This window comes from Patagioenas fasciata, chromosome W, assembly GCF_037038585.1.
Source record: "Patagioenas fasciata isolate bPatFas1 chromosome W, bPatFas1.hap1, whole genome shotgun sequence".
NCBI lineage: Eukaryota > Metazoa > Chordata > Aves > Columbiformes > Columbidae > Patagioenas > Patagioenas fasciata.
The window spans coordinates 44,358,770-44,376,878 of record NC_092559.1 but is presented as its reverse complement, the minus strand read 5'-3'; the positions used below and the strand labels follow the sequence as shown (position 1 = coordinate 44,376,878).

At 46.7% G+C, this 18,109-nt stretch overlaps 1 protein-coding gene across 5 annotated transcripts in view; it reads right to left on the bottom strand.

Moving 5' to 3' along the window:
• Window positions 1-18,109, bottom strand: part of LOC136115742 (CBP80/20-dependent translation initiation factor-like) — a 157,550-nt gene that overhangs the window by 59,297 nt on the left and 80,144 nt on the right. For all 5 annotated transcript variants that reach the window (XM_071801595.1, XM_071801596.1, XM_071801599.1 and 2 more), the window contains one exon: window positions 3,504-3,580. In XM_071801595.1, the coding sequence (XP_071657696.1) occupies window positions 3,504-3,580 (77 nt within the window). The remainder of the gene's footprint in view (window positions 1-3,503; window positions 3,581-18,109) is intronic.

The following is an 18,109-nucleotide window of genomic DNA, read 5'->3' as shown; positions in this document are numbered from 1 at the left end:
ACTGTTCTCCATCATCTTTGCCAAGTCTTGGGAAACGGGAGAGGTGCCTGAGGACTGGAGGAAAGCAAATGTTACTCCAGTCTTCAAAAAGGGCAAGAAGGAGGACCCAGGTAACTGTAGACCGGTCGGCCTCACCTCCATCCCTGGGAAAGTGATGGAACGACTTATCCTTGGTGCCCTCTCAAGGCATATCAAGGATAAGAGGGTCATTAGGGGCAGTCAACATGGCTTCACCAAAGGGAAGTCGAGCTTGACCAACCTCATTGACTTTTATGAGGACATAACAAGATGGATAGATGATGGTGGAGCGGTGGACGTGGTCTACCTTGACTTGAATAAGACATTTGACACAGTCTCCCACAGCATCCTCACAGCTAAATTGAGGGACTGTGGTCTGGATGATCGGGTAGTGAGGTGGACTATGAACTGGCTGAAGGGAAGAAGCCAGAGAGTCGTGGTCAATGGGGCGGAGTCTAGTTGGAGGCCTGTATCTAGTGGTGTGCCTCAAGGGTCAGTACTGGGGCCTGTATTATTCAATATATTCATCAGTGATTTGGATGAGGTAATAGAGTGTACTATCAGCAAGTTTGATGATGACACGAAGCTGGGAGGAGTGGCTGACACGCCAGAAGGCTGTGCTGCCATCCAGTGAGACCTGGACAGGCTGGAGAGTTGTGCAGGGAAAAATTTCATGAAATATAACAAGGGAAAGTGTAGAGTCTTGCATCTGGGTGGGAACAACCCCAGATTCTGGTATAAGTTGGGGAACGACCTATTAGAGAGCAATGTAGGGGAAAGGGACCGGGGCGGGGTCCTGGTGGACGGTAGGATGACCATGAGCCAGCACTGTGCCCTTGTGGCCAGGAAGGCCAATGGCATCCTGGGGTGTATTAGAAGGGTGGTGGTTAGTAGGTCCAGAGAGGTTCTCCTTCCCCTCTACTCTGCCCTGGTGAGATCACATCTGGAATATTGTGTCCAGTTCTGGGCCCCTCAGTTCAAGAAGGACAGGGAACTGCTGGAGAGAGTCCAGCGTAGGGCAACCAAGATGATTAAGGGAGTGGAGCATCTCCCTTATGAGGAAAGGCTGAGGGAGTTGGGTATCTTTAGCTTGGAGAAGAGGAGACTGAGGGATTAGCTCATTAATGTTTACATATATATAAAGGGTGAGTGTCACGAGGATGGAGCCAGGCTCTTCTCGGTGACAACCAGTGGTAGGACAAGGGGTAATGGGTTCAACCTGGAACACAAAAGGTTCCACTTAAATATGAGAAGAAAGTTCTTCTCAGTGAGGGTGACAGAGCACTGGAACAGGCTGCCCAGGGAGGTTGTGGAGTCTCCTACTCTGGAGACATTCACGACCTGCCTGGACACCTTCCTGTGTAACCTCATCTGGGTGTTCTTGCTCTGGCAGGGGGATTGGACTAAATGATCTTTCGAGGTCCCTTCCAATCCCTAACATTCTGTGATTCTGTGATTTTTTTCCCCTATTCCCTTTCTCCTCCCTATTTCTACTCTTTTCTCCCCCTATTTGTACCATGTTTTTCTCATAAAGTAACCATTCTGAGACCTTACCTGCTGCTAGAAATCAGTTTTAAGGATAGAATGCTCCCTGGGGGCATCTAAAGCAGTGCTAGAAGGACTAAAACTCCCCTCCTGGTCCCAAAAACACCACAGAGCCAGGCGGTCCCTAAAAGTCCATCAAACCATATGGCGCAGGGACAGATAGGGTGCTGAGGTCCCCAGATGAAGTCTAGGGGATAGTAACATGCTTTTTCCACTTAAATAGTTATTTAAGAGACTGGGGGTTCACTCCAGCTCCCTCAACCTGGCCACCTTATGTTTTTGTTACTAAAATAATTGTTTTTCTGTCCAAGCGTGGATACCACCATGGGTGTCTGTGTCCATGGAGGACTTGGGCAGAACTGCATCCCTTCTGCTCTTCTATTTTATTCAATTCCTTACTGCTTAGGGATCAGTCTCACAACTCCTCCCACATGATGTCGTATCAGCTGGGTTATAGAATCATAGAATAATAGAATGTCCTGAGTTGGAAGGGACCCACAAGAATCATCCTGTTCCAGTGCTCCACCACCCTCTGGGTGATGAACCTTCTCCTGAGGTCCAACCTCTCCTGGCATCTTCCTGCCATTCCCTTGGGTTTTACTGTTTCTGTCTCTCCTCCTGGGATATTATCCCATTGCTACTTGATCTGGGCTTTATCTTACCCCAAGATCTTCCAAGCCCAGCTCAAGGCAGGGTTTTTTTTTTTTTTGCTGTCTCTCTTGGTTGGAGACAGGGATGCCCTGGGGGGCTGAATGTTCTGCTGCTGATTTATCTGAAGGGACCAGAAAGAAAAAGAAGCAGTGAAGCAGACTTCAGCTTGGTTTTAACCATGTTTTGGTGATCAACTCAGCTGAAACAAGCCCTATTTTTTTTTTTTACTTTTTTTTTTTTGCCTAAATCACAAGATGAAATTGACTATTAAACAGCACACAGGGAAAAAAGGAGGGAGTCCCAAAGAAGAAAGAAAATAGAGCTTGCTGCTGACAAAAGCCTTGTCCACAGAAGAATGTTTTTAGGATGCTTGAGCAAACTCTTTGCAGCTGTTTTTTGGTTGCTTGGTAAAATTTAGGAAAACCAAACCGAGCAGAGAGTTAACTGCGTCACAGCTGTTCGCGAGTCGAGAAGCGATGGGGAGATTTGAGGACACACTCTAACTCCTATTACAAGTGTCTGTAGGACTCCCCCAAAAATCCCACCCCTGAAGCATCACAGCTCAGACACAGATTTCAGATCACTCTAGGAGAAAGTTGGCCATTTTTTATCCTGTTCAGTAACATTATCCTTCCAAACTCCTGCTTTTAGTAAAGCTTTACTGCCCCAGTTGTGTTTTCTCAGCCACAGCAGAACATGCAGGCAGAAACCAAGCTCCCTTTTTCCCCTCTTATTTTCACATTTAACCATAGTCATGGTTCCTACCAAGGGCTCTAGATGTCCCCATATAATTATGCAATTGACACAATTAAATATCCAGTTGACCCAATTCAATTAACTCCAATGGACTGAAATCACAGGAACTCAGCTGCCTTATTAGGCATCCAATGCTCGCTGCAACCCCCTCTCAACCACCCCCCCTTTGCTTTTTGATAGAAAGAGAGGAAGTAAATCACAAAGACTCAAAGATTTTACAGGTAATACCTTCCCAGCTGCCACTTCTAATATAAATGGGGGGATCTGACTATGCTAGAGAAAGAGGAAGAGAAGGTCCTCAAGATACTCCTGGAGCAATACAGGACATACCCCAGATTAAAAAGACAAACGAAAGGGATGGACAGACTCTGTATTTTCAGGATGTTACTGCTCAAATAAAGGTTTTTCAATTAACCCAATACTGGCAGCTGCTAAACAGCAGTATTGTGCAAAGACACTCCATGAGACAGGGGGGAGATGTGCAGTGAAGAAGAGAAGATAAAAAATAAATAAATTAAAGATGCTTCACCTACCTCCGGTCATTTCTCCTCCTTCTGAAGAGTTTTTTGGTGTGTGCAATTTCAGCTTCATGAGGCAGTGGATGGTAACCCTGTAAAACAGAGAGAAAAGCAGAGATCAACTCAAAGATACAGGAGGCATGGATATGGAAGGGGTCAGAGAGAGACAGAGCTGGAGACCCTCCATGTGAACATGAGAAGAGAAACAGTTCCCATCCAAACATCCTTACAACATCTCAGACTTTATCAACATGGGTCTGGAAATCCACAGACCTGTTGTACCTGCTCAAGGCTGGTGCAATGAGCAGGCAATGGATTTATCTGTGATTTCTGGATGGGACAAGCCACACAGGGCAAATATTGGTGGATACACCATCTATAGGGAATTCACTCGCATCACAAACCAGTCTGCTGCACTTAAACCATCCATTTTCATTGGGTTGTTTCCTTCGTCTGTACTTATTTATCTAAAACCCAGCTGTAAAAATGTCTGTAAGCAGCCCAGAGAGGTGGTGGATGCCCCATCCCTGGAGACATCCCAGGCCAGGCTGGATGGGGCTCTGAGCAACCTGATCTGGGTGAAGATGTCCCTGCTCATGTCAGGGGTGGGACTAGGTGAGCTTGGAAGGTCCCTTCAACCCAAACTATTCCATGATTCTATGATTTTGAGGATACTGAAGTAAGGGAACATGAGCCATAGCTGGCAGATGGGTTGGGGTTGTGCCCCCATGCCATTAGCAACTCAATGACCACATAATGAAAACCTCGCTGAGCCTGACCACAATGAGCTGGTCAACCAATGAGGTGCTGGAGTGAGTTCAGAGAAGGGAATGGAGCTGGTGAGGGGTTGGAGCACAAGTGTGATGGGAGCAGCTGAGGGACCTGGGGGGTTCAGCCTGGAGAACAGGAGGCTGAGGGGAGACCTTCTCGCTCTCTGCAACTGCCTGAAAGGAGGTTGGAGCCGGGGGGGGGTCAAGCTCTGCTCCCAAGGAACAAGCAACAGGATGAGAGGAAATGGCCTCAAGTTGTGCCAGGGGAGGTTGAGGTTTAAAGCTGGGAACAATTTCTTCCTGGAAAGGGCTGTCAGGCATTGGAACAGGCTGCCCAGGGCAGTGGTGGAGTCACCATCCCTGGAGGGGTTGAACAGATGTGGAGATGAGGTTCTCAGGGACATGGGATAGTGCCAGGGGTGTGTTAACTGTTAGACTTGATGATCTTGAGGGTCTTTTCCAACCAAAATGATTCTATGATTCTGTACACTGACAACCCATAACACCCCTGGGGAAGGGACAGGTTGCATCTACCTACTGGAGACAACTATGATGACCAGGACATTAAAAAATTTGCAGCAGTGACATCAGTAGAAGAGCTGCATGTAATTCAAGCTGCTGCCTCGTCATCTCTCCACCAAAGGTGCAGACTCTGACTTGGTATGTTCATCTGATAAGGGAGATGATGGATTTACCATCCTACTATGGTCATCACGAGGCTTCATTAACGTCAACAAAGAGCTCTGAGGTTCCTGGATGAAAGGCACTATATAAGTGCAAAGTGTTATTTATTTTCCAGGGACTACAGAGCTATCATAACCATAATGAATTTTATTTATGCAATATTGTACTTCCCTGACTGGCAATAAAAGCCCCATAAAAGTCGCTCATTTTATTTCCATTGCAATCTAGCTCAGCATCTGAGCTCCAGCCGCTGCTGGTGAATCACCATGTGCCATGAGGGAGCAGCCTGGCCAAGGGCTGGGTGGGAAACCATCTCATGGAGCAGCAGCTTTGTCACATTGGCATGACAACATTAACACACCGGCCTAAAGAAAAAAAGTCCCTCTCTGTGTGAAGAGCCTTAAAAATGACAGTTAATTTTAGTAGTGGTTACTGAGATAATAGTATTTGGAGTTTCTCTGGTGGAAGATGTAACAGAGGACAAAGGTTGCTGGGAATGGTAATGAATTTAGGCTTGTAGACCAGAGAAGGCATCCCCGAGTCCAAGCCAAATTTGGTTTATTATGACCATCCACCTTGGCCATCTGCAAAGAACCTGGAGAACCTCCTACTACTGCAGCAACTCTACAGTTCCCATGGCAGCTGGAACCTTCCACTTCAAAGACCTTCACTCTTTGAGATGTCAAGCAATGAAGAACTCAAGAAATCCCCAGGTAAGTCCTGCTGCATGTCCCCATTTGAACCTTGCGTTGGCTTCAGTATTCAAGTATGTTTCCTGAGAAGGTAGTTTACTTTTTAACTTTCTCTTATAACACTTCTAGAGAAAATTGGACACACCATGATCGTACGGTTCAGCACAAGCTTTAGAAAGCACGTTCAAGATGCCCCATCCCTGGAGACATCCCAGGCCAGGCTGGACAGGGCTCTGAGCAACCTGAGCTGGGTGAAGATGGACTGGATGAGCTTTGAAGGTCCCTTCCAACCCAAAATATTCTATGATTCTATGATATAGCCCATTTTTTGGAAGTAGGGAAAGCTGGCAACCTGCTTTCCAAGGGCTTGTGGTTGGATTATCACCAAGTTAACCAAGTCTGACTTGGGCTTCTCCTACAATCAAACACCTCATGGTTAATTCTCTGTGGAATCTTTGATGTCTAATAGCTTAAAATCATACTGAACCTTCTTCATTAGTTAGGGTTTGAATCTTCCTCATCTACTTGTTCACTGAATGCATAGGAGGAGTTTAATATCTGTGACATCTCTGAAAATTTGCTTGAAATTGGCCAATGGGTATCAAAGAGAAAAGGGAAGGAGCAGATGCGCACACAACCCAATCACATTAGCTCTGCTAGGTTAGGAAGTCAGGTTAAAAATAGTACAATACTCAGTGAGGTTTGTTTCCAAATGTTGTATGACCACAGCAGGCTAAAGCTCAGAGTATTTTTAAGAATTTAAGCTGCATTGCAGACACAAGTGGAAATACAATCACCCTGGAGAAATTAAACTACTTCTGCAGAACACAAAGACCTAAAGCACCGATTTCCTCAACATGAAGCATTCATTGCAGTCTCAGGAGCTGCCTTTTAGAATCATAGAATCATTCTGTTTGGAAGAGACCTTCAAGATCATCGAGTCCAACCATAACCTAACTCTGACACTAACCCATGTCCCTAAGAACCTCGTCTCCGTGTCTTTTAAACCACTCCAGGGATGGTGACTCTACCAGCAGCATCGGGGTGAGAGATGATTTCATTACACATGAATAAAGTTCCTAATCCAAGGAGCATGATGGTGCCTGAACAGAGGAGAACTTGGTGTCCCCATTAGGAAAATCAAGCACCTCCCTTCTCCAGCTGAGCAGTTCCCTTCCTTAGTCGTAGTCATGAGACAATGTTTTGGAAAAAAACAGTCACCAGTCCCTACTCTTGTGTGGGTTTTTTTGATGCCTGAAGAGCTAAATTTGGAAGGGAGAAAAGTCAACTTTTTTTTTTTTTTTTTTTCCCCCACAGTAAGCTGATGTAAAAGGAAATACCAGTAACATGCAAGAAGGATGTAGCGGCTGGAGAAGACCAAAGGTGCTGGGCGGGTGGGGACAGGCCGGAGTCCCAAGGGCACGGTGAGCACCTTGATGGCTCTTGGGTTTGTCTGGAGGCTGCTCCCCACCATGGGTCATGCAGGACGGCAATGGAAGTGCCTTCAGTCATAGAATCCTAGAATAGTTTGGGTTGGAAGGGACCTTCCAAACTCATCCAGTTCAACCTCTGCCATGAGCAGGGACATCTTCACCCAGATCAGGTTGCTCAGAGCCCCGTCCAGCCTGGCCTGGGATGTCTCCAGGGATGGGGCATCCACCACCTCTCTGGGCAACCTGGGCCAGGGTCTCACCAGCCTCAGTGTCAAACAGAGGTGGCTTCCTGAGGACAATTTGGATCTGAAAGGCAGCTCTTTCATTATTCAGTTAATAAACTCTTTATGAACCTGAAATCCCTGAGCAGAGCCAAAGGGAAACATCTCACAAGGCAGAAGACCATGCTCCACTTGGCAATGGGTCTACAAGAAGAGGGGTGGTTTTTGCTCCTCCTTGGGTCAGAGGACAACATCAAGCCCAGGTGCTCATGGTTTTCATACGGAAGTTTGCAACTTCTCAGTGGGCAGAAAAATTGCATTTACTGTCTGTCCTGGTTTTGTTAAAAACAAGTTTCTCTTTTAGTGAATTTTTGCCTGTCAGCTAAAGCCTTCATATTAGCTGCATTTTCCTGGAGAACTCAACACATGTTTTGGTTAAATCTAGCAATGGAATGCAAACTTATTGATAAGCACGGATGGACATCTCGCGAGAGGGGCAACGAGAAACTGATGACCGAGAGACTGACCAATGGTGTATAACATTCCATTCACGTGAATACTTCATATAAAAGTGGGAGATCACGAGGATCTCGGCCCTTTGCCCTTTTTCCCTTTTTCCCTTTTTTTTCCTCATGGCTGACATTAGGAGAGGACCTTGCTGGTCGTCCCTGCGAACTGAGGCCTAGTGAGAGACTGAATCCAGCTCCAGTTGGCTACAGAGTCTAATCCAGGACTTTGGGTGCTGGCTCTGCAGTTGCTGAGACTTGATTGGTTTTGTATATTTTGCATTATTTTCTCTATTCTTATTAGTAGCATTAGTAAAACATCTTTAACTTTTCCAACTCTCTTCTCTCTGTCCTTCTTTCCCTCCCGATCGCCTGTCCTGAGTGGGAAGGGGGGAGAGGGAGGGACAAAAGGGGGAAGTGGGGGGGGGGGGGGGAGCAGGTTAACAATACATCTGCCAGGGTTTGATTGTCACCCCGCAATCTTAACCCTCGACACTGTCTCTCCAATATCAGTTTTATTTTTATATTTATTCACAGGTGGTTTGAGAAAAAATGTAACAAACCAGCATTTCAGTGCTGCTGGTTCTGGAAGCGAGGCATGTGGGAAAAGCGAAGAACAAGGAGCCCGTGGTCTTAGGAAGGACCATTAATAGGGGTCATTTTCAATTTTGGAGCAAAACACTCTGCGGTTGACATGGTGGGAAGCTTGGAGCAGAACCTGAGAAGCCCATGGGACTTCTAATGCATGTCAAGTTTCAATTATAAACATACGTGCTGGAACAAGAAAGGCCAAGAGCTCTGAAAGAGATGGAGCATTCAGGACTGGTCTGCTCTCCAGGCCAGTCTCCTAAAGATCAGCTACATTGTGATGGACATATTCATTCTTCTCCCAAGTAGTAAGTGATAGGACAAGAGGAAATGGTCTCAAGTTGCGCCAGGGGAGGTTGAGGTTCAAAACTGGGAACAATTTCTTCCAGGAAAGGGCTGTTGGGCGTAGAATCGTAGAATCATTTTGGTTGGAAGAGACCCTCAAGATCATCAGGTCCAACCATTAACCTAACTCTAGCACTAAACGATGTCCCTGAGAACCTCATCTATATGTCTTTTAAACCCCTCCAGGGATGGTGACTCCACCACTGCCCTGGGCAGCCTGTTCCAATGCCTGACAGCCCTTTCTGGGAAGAAATTGTTCCCAAGATCTAACCTCAACCTCCCCTGGCACAACTTGAGGCCATTTCCTCTTATCCTATCACTTGTTCCTTGGGAGAAGAGGCCAACACCCTCCATGCTCCAACCTCCTTTCAGGCAGTTGCAGAGAGCGAGAAGGTCTCCCCTCAGCCTCCTGTTCTCCAGGCTGAACCCCCCAGGTCCCTCAGCTGCTTCCATCACACTTGTGCTCCAGCCCCTTCCACAGCTCTGTTCCCTTCTCTGAACTCGCTCCAGTACCTCAAGGGCTTTCTTGGGGTGAGTGGCCCAAAACTGAACATGTCCAACAACAACTGCCTTATAAAAAGATGGTCAAGCAGAAGATGCCTGAATGAATTTTCTTAGTGATCTTTCCAGCACAAAAACGACCTGGCCTGAAGAGGATGCGTGCCATTGTCGTCCCAACCTCTTGACTTGCCCATGCGATGCTCATGGGAACAAGCATAAAGTCCCATTGAGAAAAACATTTTTCAAGACAAAATGCTGGGACAACTTGGTTATATATGTATTTTTATTGGTTATATGTGTATGTATAAATATACGTAGATGGACTTTTAGCAGGGACTGTTGCGATAGGACAAGGGGTGATGGTTTTAAATGAAAGGAGAGAGATTCAGACTGGACATGAGGAAGAAATTGTTGCCTCTGAGGGTGGTGAGAGCCTGGCCCAGATTGCCCAGAGAGGTGGTGGATGCCCCATCCCTGGAGACATCCCAGGCCAGGCTGGACGTGGCTCTGAGAAACCTGATCTGGGTGAAGATGTCCCTGCTCATGGCAGGGGTTGGACTGGATGAGCTTGGAAGGTTCCTTCCAACCCAAACTATTCTAGGATTCTATGATTTATTGACACACATAAAGCCTGTTGGCACTTCCAGTAGAACCATCTCCTTGGAGGCCACTTGCCATTGCCTCTTCCCCTTCTAGGCCCCCCCCCGCAGTGTTGTCCTGCCACCTACTTCTCCTCTCTTACACAAGGAGAATTTTCTGCCTCTTAAAAGGAGAGGGCTGAGGCACAAACCAAAGCCTTGACCTGCTTTTGAAGCAATGGAAGAATACCAACAGTGTCAGGAAGACACCTGGAAATTATTTCTGCTCTGTTAAACTTCAAATGATAAATTTGTTCCTTCAAATTCCAAGCTCTTTATTTTTCCTGGAAGGTGCTTATAAAAATAGTTGCTTCTGTACAAGGAATCAATTGGTGCTCAATGTTAATGGAATAGAAAGTGCAAGGATTTTAAAACATACTTGTCACCCAAGATAAAAAGCAGGGAAATCCTTACAGCACTTCACGGTTGTGGCTCTCCCATCACTCCTCACCCACAACAAAGCACACGTAGGTCCTGGCCACCTCCAAGGAGATACTTTCTTCAACCTCAATAATCAGCGTGTGGCAGTTGCACTCTTCCCCTCTCTGAGAACTGCTATGGCAGTTGCACTTTCCCCCTCTGAGAACTGCTGTGGCAGTTGTACATCCCCCTCTCCTTCAATGGGGCAGTTAATGGCTCTTTTGTGGTACCTGGAGTAGGTTGGACAGGGTCGTTAGCAGAGGAGGAGGGGCCCAGAGAAGCTGAGAAGCTTCTGGAATGCCCACAGCCAGATCTGATCAGACTATAAAACAGGGTCCCCACTGAAGATTCCCTTTGTGTGGTCTTCTTGGAGCAGCAAGTCTGTGCCGGAGCCCTCCTCTTAGGCGGGAACGCCATCTAAGGAAACTTTATGGGACTGGAAGCGCCTCACCTCCTCGTTTGGGTGAGTGATAATCTACTGTAGTCTTTGCCGATCAGGCAAGTGTAGTATCCTGGAGTCAGAGGGTTCTGGCTTTGTTTCTTGTGAGTGCATGCATGCACGCTGTGGATCCTCATTATTCTCATTTGCTGCACCCCAATAATCTCCTCAACTGATATCCGAACCTTTATCTTATGTTATTGGATTGCTAACTAATTGTATAAACCCTGTTTTGGTCGGTTTGTTGGCTGTACTTTTCCGGCTAGAATAAAGTCTGTTTTGGAACTTGTTTTGCCCCCTAAAACTGACTTTGGGGTCCCTCCGTGACATGGTGTCAGGGCTAAATTAAACTATACGGTTGGCAGGAAGGACTTAGTTTCCAGCCACCCAGGAGCTGGAAAAGGAACAAAACTCCTCTGGCTTTGCCACCGCTGATCCAACAAGCCCCCATGGCAGATGTTCTGTGGGACCTTGATAGTAGGATGTGCTTGATGATGAATCATGGCATGACACAGGCCTCAAATGGGAGGCATGGGAAGCTGTTTCTTGGGAGGTATCCCGGTTTGGAGGATTTCCCAATTAACTGCATCTTTGCATCTTGCACACCAGAAATCGTAGACGGGCAGCAAAGGCTGGACGTGTAGCTGCAGCATGCATGCCTCAGTGATGAGCACTTCAGAAAAGACTCTTTTCCCAAAAAAAAGGTGGGAGCACAGAGGAGGGATATCTGTGACAGTGATCAGGACTGTCACAGCTAAACACCACTCTTCAGTTATCATTAAAAACATTTCCCTATAGGGAATATCCCTCTGCCCTCCCATGTTGCCCCAAGGATGCAGCCTCCTGGATTTTCACTTGTTGAGCATTAATGTTGGTTTATATGTCCCCTCACACGAAATGGTGGGTGTTTTAATCATACAATAGAATTATAGAATCATCGTGGTTGGAAGAGACCCTCAAGATCATCAAGTCCAACCGTTAACCCAACCCTGCCACTAACCCATGTCCCTGAGAACCTCATCTCTGCATCTGTTCAACCCCTCTAGGGATGGTGACTCCACCACTGCCCTGGGCAGACTGTTCCAATGCCCGACAGCCCTTTCCAGGAAGAAATTGTTCCCAATTTTAAACCTCAGCCTCCCCTGGCACAACTTGAGTCTGTTTCTTTGTGTCCCTGTCTCCCCTCAGCCTCCTGTTCTCCAGGCTGAACCCCCCAGGTCCCTCAGCCGCTCCCATCACACTTGTGCTCCAGCCTCTTCCCCATCTCCATTCCCTTCTCTGAACTCGCTCCAGCACCTCAAGGGCTTTCTTGGCGTCAGGGGCCCAAAACTGACCCCAGGATTCGAGGTTTGGCCTCCCCAGTGCTCAGCACAGGATACAGTCACTGCCCTGGGCCTGCTGGCCACACCAGTGCTGGTACCAGACAGGATGCTGGTGGCCTCTTGGCCATCTGGGCACACGCTGGCTCATGTTCAGCTGCTGTCACCAACACCCCCAGGTCCTTTTCCCCCAGGCAGCTTTCCAGCCGCTCTTCCCCGAGCCTGGAGCCCTGCCTGGGGGAATTAATGAATTATGGACTCTGCACTTGCAGTCCCAGACCCAAATAAGTTTCATTTAGACCCTTATATTCCAACCACCTTTTCTTGGAGTTTGCTATCAGCTCCTGGCAGAACGGACACCCAGCAAGAGGGAAGACAGCATTTAAAATGACATTAAATACTTGGTGGCATTAAAGACTTGGTGGCAGCTAAGCTGTCCCACCTCATCCCTCGGCAGCCTCTAGGATGAAACAAAAGACACAGAGAGTGTCAAAAACTCCCCATGCAGGGTGAAGGATGCAAATGCAATTAAAGCATTTGAATAATTAGGCAAAGTATCCCAAGCAAAACATACCCTGAACCTTCCTCAATGCCTTCTGAATACTGACAGCAAGTTTTCCAGGGTCTATTTTTAACTCTCAGCCCCTAAGCTCCTGAATTATACATAATGCAGAGATAATAAAACTTTAAAATCCAGGACAAAGTCTCCAAGGAGGAACTGCCTCTGCAAACACACACGTGCACATCAGGACAACCAGGATGGGCAAGCAGAAAAGCCCAACTAGTGCCACCAAGCCCTGGTGAAGCCACTGAGATGGGGACAGGCTGGAAATGCTGCTGCATTGAAACACGGTCCTTCAGACAGACCGACACGGACACACAGTGCCATAGGAAGAGCACAAATAACAGACAAAAGAAATATTTTGTTACTGTCCTGGTTTTGTTAAAAACAAGACCGGTTTTTCTTTCAGCTAAGTTCTTCTAGGTGGCTGTACTTTTCTGAGTTTTAGCCTGCATATTTTTCCTAGGATGCTGTACTCGGTGCTGATAAGAAGACCAACGGAATGCTGAAGAAGCTCATGTTTAGATTTATTACTATGGTAGCCAAGAAAGATTGATAAGTTTTCCTATGTTCCATTGTGAGAGGGGCGCATTTGAGGAGGGGTGGATGGAACAGGTGACTAGAACTGACCAACGGAAGTATTCCATCCCATAATCGTCATACTCCCTATATAAGAGGGTGATCACGAGGGTCACTCTCTCTTCGACCACGGCCGGCATCTAGAGAGGACCCTGCCTGTCTGCCTGTGATCTACAGGCCTCAGGGCCTGCATCCCTGCAACCAGGTTCCGGTTTGCTGTGAAGTCCCGCCCATGACTTCCGGGGGCCTGAGCTGCACCTGCTGGAGCCACGCCAGCTCCGCGCACCCAGCTCTGCTGCTGCTGGAGTGACACCAACTCCACATCAAGCATCTGAGGTTGGTTTTGTATATTTTGTATATATATTCTCTATTTATTAGTAGCATTAGTAAAACCCTTTAAAACTCTCCAACTTGAAGTCTAAGTCTCTCTTCCTTTCCTCTTATCTTTCCTATCATCTTTCCGATCTAAAGGAAAGGGGTGGCAGGAAGTGAGGGGATAACAGGGAGCGTCTGCCACGGTTTATTGCCGCCTTGCCTTAAACCTTGACAGATTTAATTGGTGGCCCGTACGGGGAGAAATGAGAACGTACAGGAAAAAGAACTGTACGGGGAAGCGAGACCGTACAGAGAGAGAGAGAGTATACGGGGGTGAGATAAGAGAAACCATGACAGTTACAAGAATCCATGAATCCAAAATCAGTGACGAGCTGACTTAGGAAACGGAATTTTTTTCCCATGTTATAGCAAAATGGGAACAATACTTCATGAGTGGAAGTTAACTCTAATTGTTTTAACTGATGTTATTTTAGTGTTGTTTAGGTTTGTTGTTTATTTGTATGTGTTTCCTCTACCCCAGTCAGGCTTAAAAACAAACCTTACTGTCAGCAGTCGAGAGGCCCATTCATAAATAAATAAATTTATCCAGTAAATATAGATATAATCATACTACTGCTTGGAGTCCTTAAATGCAGAATATTTAAAGAATCATTAAAATAAACAGTGTTGGTGACCTGGGTTTGCTTTCCCTTGGAAAAGGGAGTCTTTTTGAGCTAATACTGGGAATAAATACCATCCGCATCACTTGCCACCAGGAGGTACCACACCAGTTATTTCTTTTGTGGTCTGCCCAGGTAGACTGAGATGATCCTGAGAAAGGGCTGAGCTGCTCTGAAAAGCTTCTCCTACATTTTTCTTGGCTTTGTGCTAATTTGGGGGTGCGTGAGGAATCGCTTTAGCTGGGACTTCAAGTGTTATGAGGTTGTTATGGGAATATTTGTAACTTGAGATATTTCAGTCCCTCTGGGACCTCAAATTTCTTTAAAGCATATTTTTCCCCTGTATTTTTCACATTCCCCGGTCTGGTTTTCCCTGTCTCTTGTACCCTTCAAAACCCAACGCCCCCCATTTGTGAACCTCCATGTGCCATCTGACCGTGTCCCTTCAGACGAGATGACGTGGGCAGATGAGATGGCAGGAGGACCCTTTGTTCATTGTTCACCCTCAACACCTCCCCATTATAGAATCACAGAATAATTTAGGTTTGAAAAGACCTTTAAGATCATTGAGTCCAACCATTAACCCAACACCACCAAGCCTACTTCTAAACCATGTCCCTAAGAACTGCGTCTTGCCATCACAGTGGACGGTGTTGCGAGAAAGCGAGCTGAAAGCAGAATAGGGACCTCCCTGATGAATTTTTAAGGTGACATATCAACAGACCCCATAGGACATCAGGGAGTTTTGGACAAGGTCACCCTCTAAGCTGGAGGGTCTGTTGAACCTCTGTGCAATCCCAATGTCGGTGCAACCTCCTCATGCTGGGTGTGCCCACCTCGAATCTCAGCATCACTCTTAGTAGGAGGTAAGGGCTGTATCCAAGTTTATTTTCATTTCACCCTTATCATTAATAAAAGATTTCATGTTTTTCATAGTTGTCTGTGCAATTCCCCAGAACCAAGCCCCCACAAATCTTCTCCTCTTGGGTGGACCAGAGTTTCAGCCCAAAGGAGCTCCAGCCCATAGGAGCTGGGACAGTCCAACAGTGATGAAACGCCTTATTTGTCTAGTGATAACATTATAATCTTACAAACAAGAGGTGGCTTCTCTTTTCTTTCAACGTGGGTAGACCCAGAGGCGCTAGGAGAACATTCTCACCACTCAGCCCTTGGCGCTTCCTGTTGGGGAGCTTCCAAGTGTACGAAGTTTCGCAACACCCTATGACCACAGGCAATAGTTAATAAGTCTACAACTACCTGAAAGGAGGTTGTAGCATGGAGGGTGTTGGTCTCTTCTCCCAAGTAGCAAGTGATAGGATAAGAGGAAATGGCCTCAAGTTGCGCCAGGGGAGGTTGAGGTTGGATATTAGGAAAAAATTCTCCACAGAAAGGGCTGTCGGGCATTGGAACAGGCTGCCCAGGGAGGTGGTGGAGTAACCATCCCTGGAGGGGTTTAAAAGGTGTTTAGGCGAGGTTCTCAGGGATGTGGTTTAGTGCTAGAGTTAGGTTAGGTTATGGTTGGACTCAATGATCCCCAGGGTCTCTTCCAACTGAAATTATTCTATGATTCTAAGTCAATGAGCATTTTTTGCCGTGATCCCTATAATTGTGATCCATACATTGCATCACCAAAGTCCAAGAGAATTTTGCCATCACCTTCAATGGGGTCATGGTGGTGGCTGGCCCTCTTGGTCCAGTGGTAGACCTTCCTTGTAGACCTTCATGGCTGAAGCAAGCTGTGCAGAAGATCACCATCCTTTCCTTCTCCAAGCCCTTCATATTGTGCTGGAAACACTTTCCCACAACAGATATTCCTGTTTGCAGTTGGCTGAAGATGCAGCCAACACATTTTCCCCAGGCCTATACCACAAATAAATAGTTTTTCTCCTTTCTGAAGTCTCTGCTTTGTCTAGCTCAGCTCACAGAGAGCAAGCGAGGATCCCATGTTGCAGCCACCCCAGCATGGAAAATACTCCAAAGTGTAAATGTCAATTAAATCCCATAAAACCCTCATTCTTCCCTTCAAAAAGTGCCATTCCTTTGTGGGAGTGTGGGCTGCGCAACACAAGGCCTCGACTTTCTCCTTGCCAGGCTACCAGCACCTGGGTGGAAGAAGCTGTTTCTTGAGTGTCTGTCTGCGCCCTCTCAGGATTTTCCTTTTATGCATCGAGGATTAAAATTCCTCCTGCTGTGATGGGTTTTAAAGCAGGGACAAGCACAGAAAACATTACACACTTGCCACAGAGTATTAAACATATCACACCATATATTCATTATGCTGGTGGTTTTTCACAGGTGCTTTGCAGACCTCAGGGAGCCGTGGACTACTTTGAACAGTAAAATGAGGACAAGAAAGAAAAGCAAGTTTGTAGCTGCTTTACAGCAATTTCCAAATGTGACATTTGGAAATGGATCTGGCATTTCCACAAAAAAAAAAAAATCCTGAGAAACTGGGTTTTATACAAAAGTTACTACAGGACAGGCAGCAAGACATCCATATCTGCTCTCCTGTGTCTTGGAAATGCTGAACATCAATGATGACAATGTCAAAGACAGAAGGAAACTGCATGTTCTCCAGACATCGTTCAAACATCATGTGTTAAAGCTGCTTCTGTGCTGACTGCCAGGAGCTGGGTGAAGCCCCTTCACTTCATTTCACATTGGCCAAGAGGACAAACCTTCAGGTATTTCATCAAAACCAAACAGGGTCAAAGAAGAACCTGCATCAAAACTCAACAAAACAACCAAACTCCTGGATATTTTCATGTGCCAAGCAACCAGCACTGAAGACTGCTTACTGGGATGTCTCAAATCACGTTTTCCCTCCTTGCTTGGGCTTTTTTAGCTCTTTTCTCTTTTCCTTGGTGCCCTCCTTGCTGGCAGGGTTGTGAACATGTGATGGGCTCAGCTCCAGAATCTGGGAAGGGTCTAAGATAGTGGTCACCAAGCATGGTATGACCAATGAGAAGAAAGGGGCATGATGGAAAAAAAATAGATTAATGATTAATGTATTATGAGCAACTCAGAAGCGACTGTCAAACTGCTCATGACCAAAGAGAAATGGGAATTATGGCAAACAGCAAATCCCCCATGTCCGTTCAGCTGGTTCCCTTCTCCACCCAGGATCCCTGCCCATCGCTGTCAGCACTGCAGCTGTAAGCATCCTACAGATCATAGAATCATAGAACCATTTTGGTTGGAAGAGACCCTCAGGATCATCAAGTCCAACCATAACCTAACTCAGGCACTAAACGCCAACAATGACACCTTCATGGTGGCTCTGAAGTCATGCAGGGACCATACAGCAGCCTTGGGACACTAAATGAGTTCTCCCATGCTACACTCCATGCTCACCCGCATAGTCCTCCTAATGATCTAACTAGAGGTTAAATTACATGGCCAAGTATCTTACCAAAAGTGGTCTGAGATATCCTCACTGGCATATTGCTGTTTGCCCACTGTATGTAGAATCACAGAATTATAGAATCATAGAGTCATTTTGGTTGGAAGAGGTCCTCAAAGATCATCGAGTCCAACAGCCAACCCAACTCTGGCACTACCCCATGTCCCTAAAAACCTCATCTCTGCGTCTATTCAACCCCTCCAGGGATGGTGACTCCACCACTGCCCTGGGTAGCCTGTTCCAAAGTCCGACAGCCCCTTCTGGGAAGAAATTGTTCCCAAGATCCAACCTCAACCTCCCCTGGCACAACTTGAGGCCGTTTCCTCTCATTCTGGTGCTTGTTCCTTGGGAGCAGAGCCCGACCCCCCCAGCTTCAATCTCCTTTCAGGCAGTTGCAGAGAGTGTGGTCTCCCCTCAGCTCCTGTTCTCCAGGCTGAACCCCCCAGATCCCTCAGCCGTTCCCATTGCACTTGTGCTCCAGCCCCTTCCCCAGCTCCATTCCCTTCTCTAAACTCGCTCCAGCACC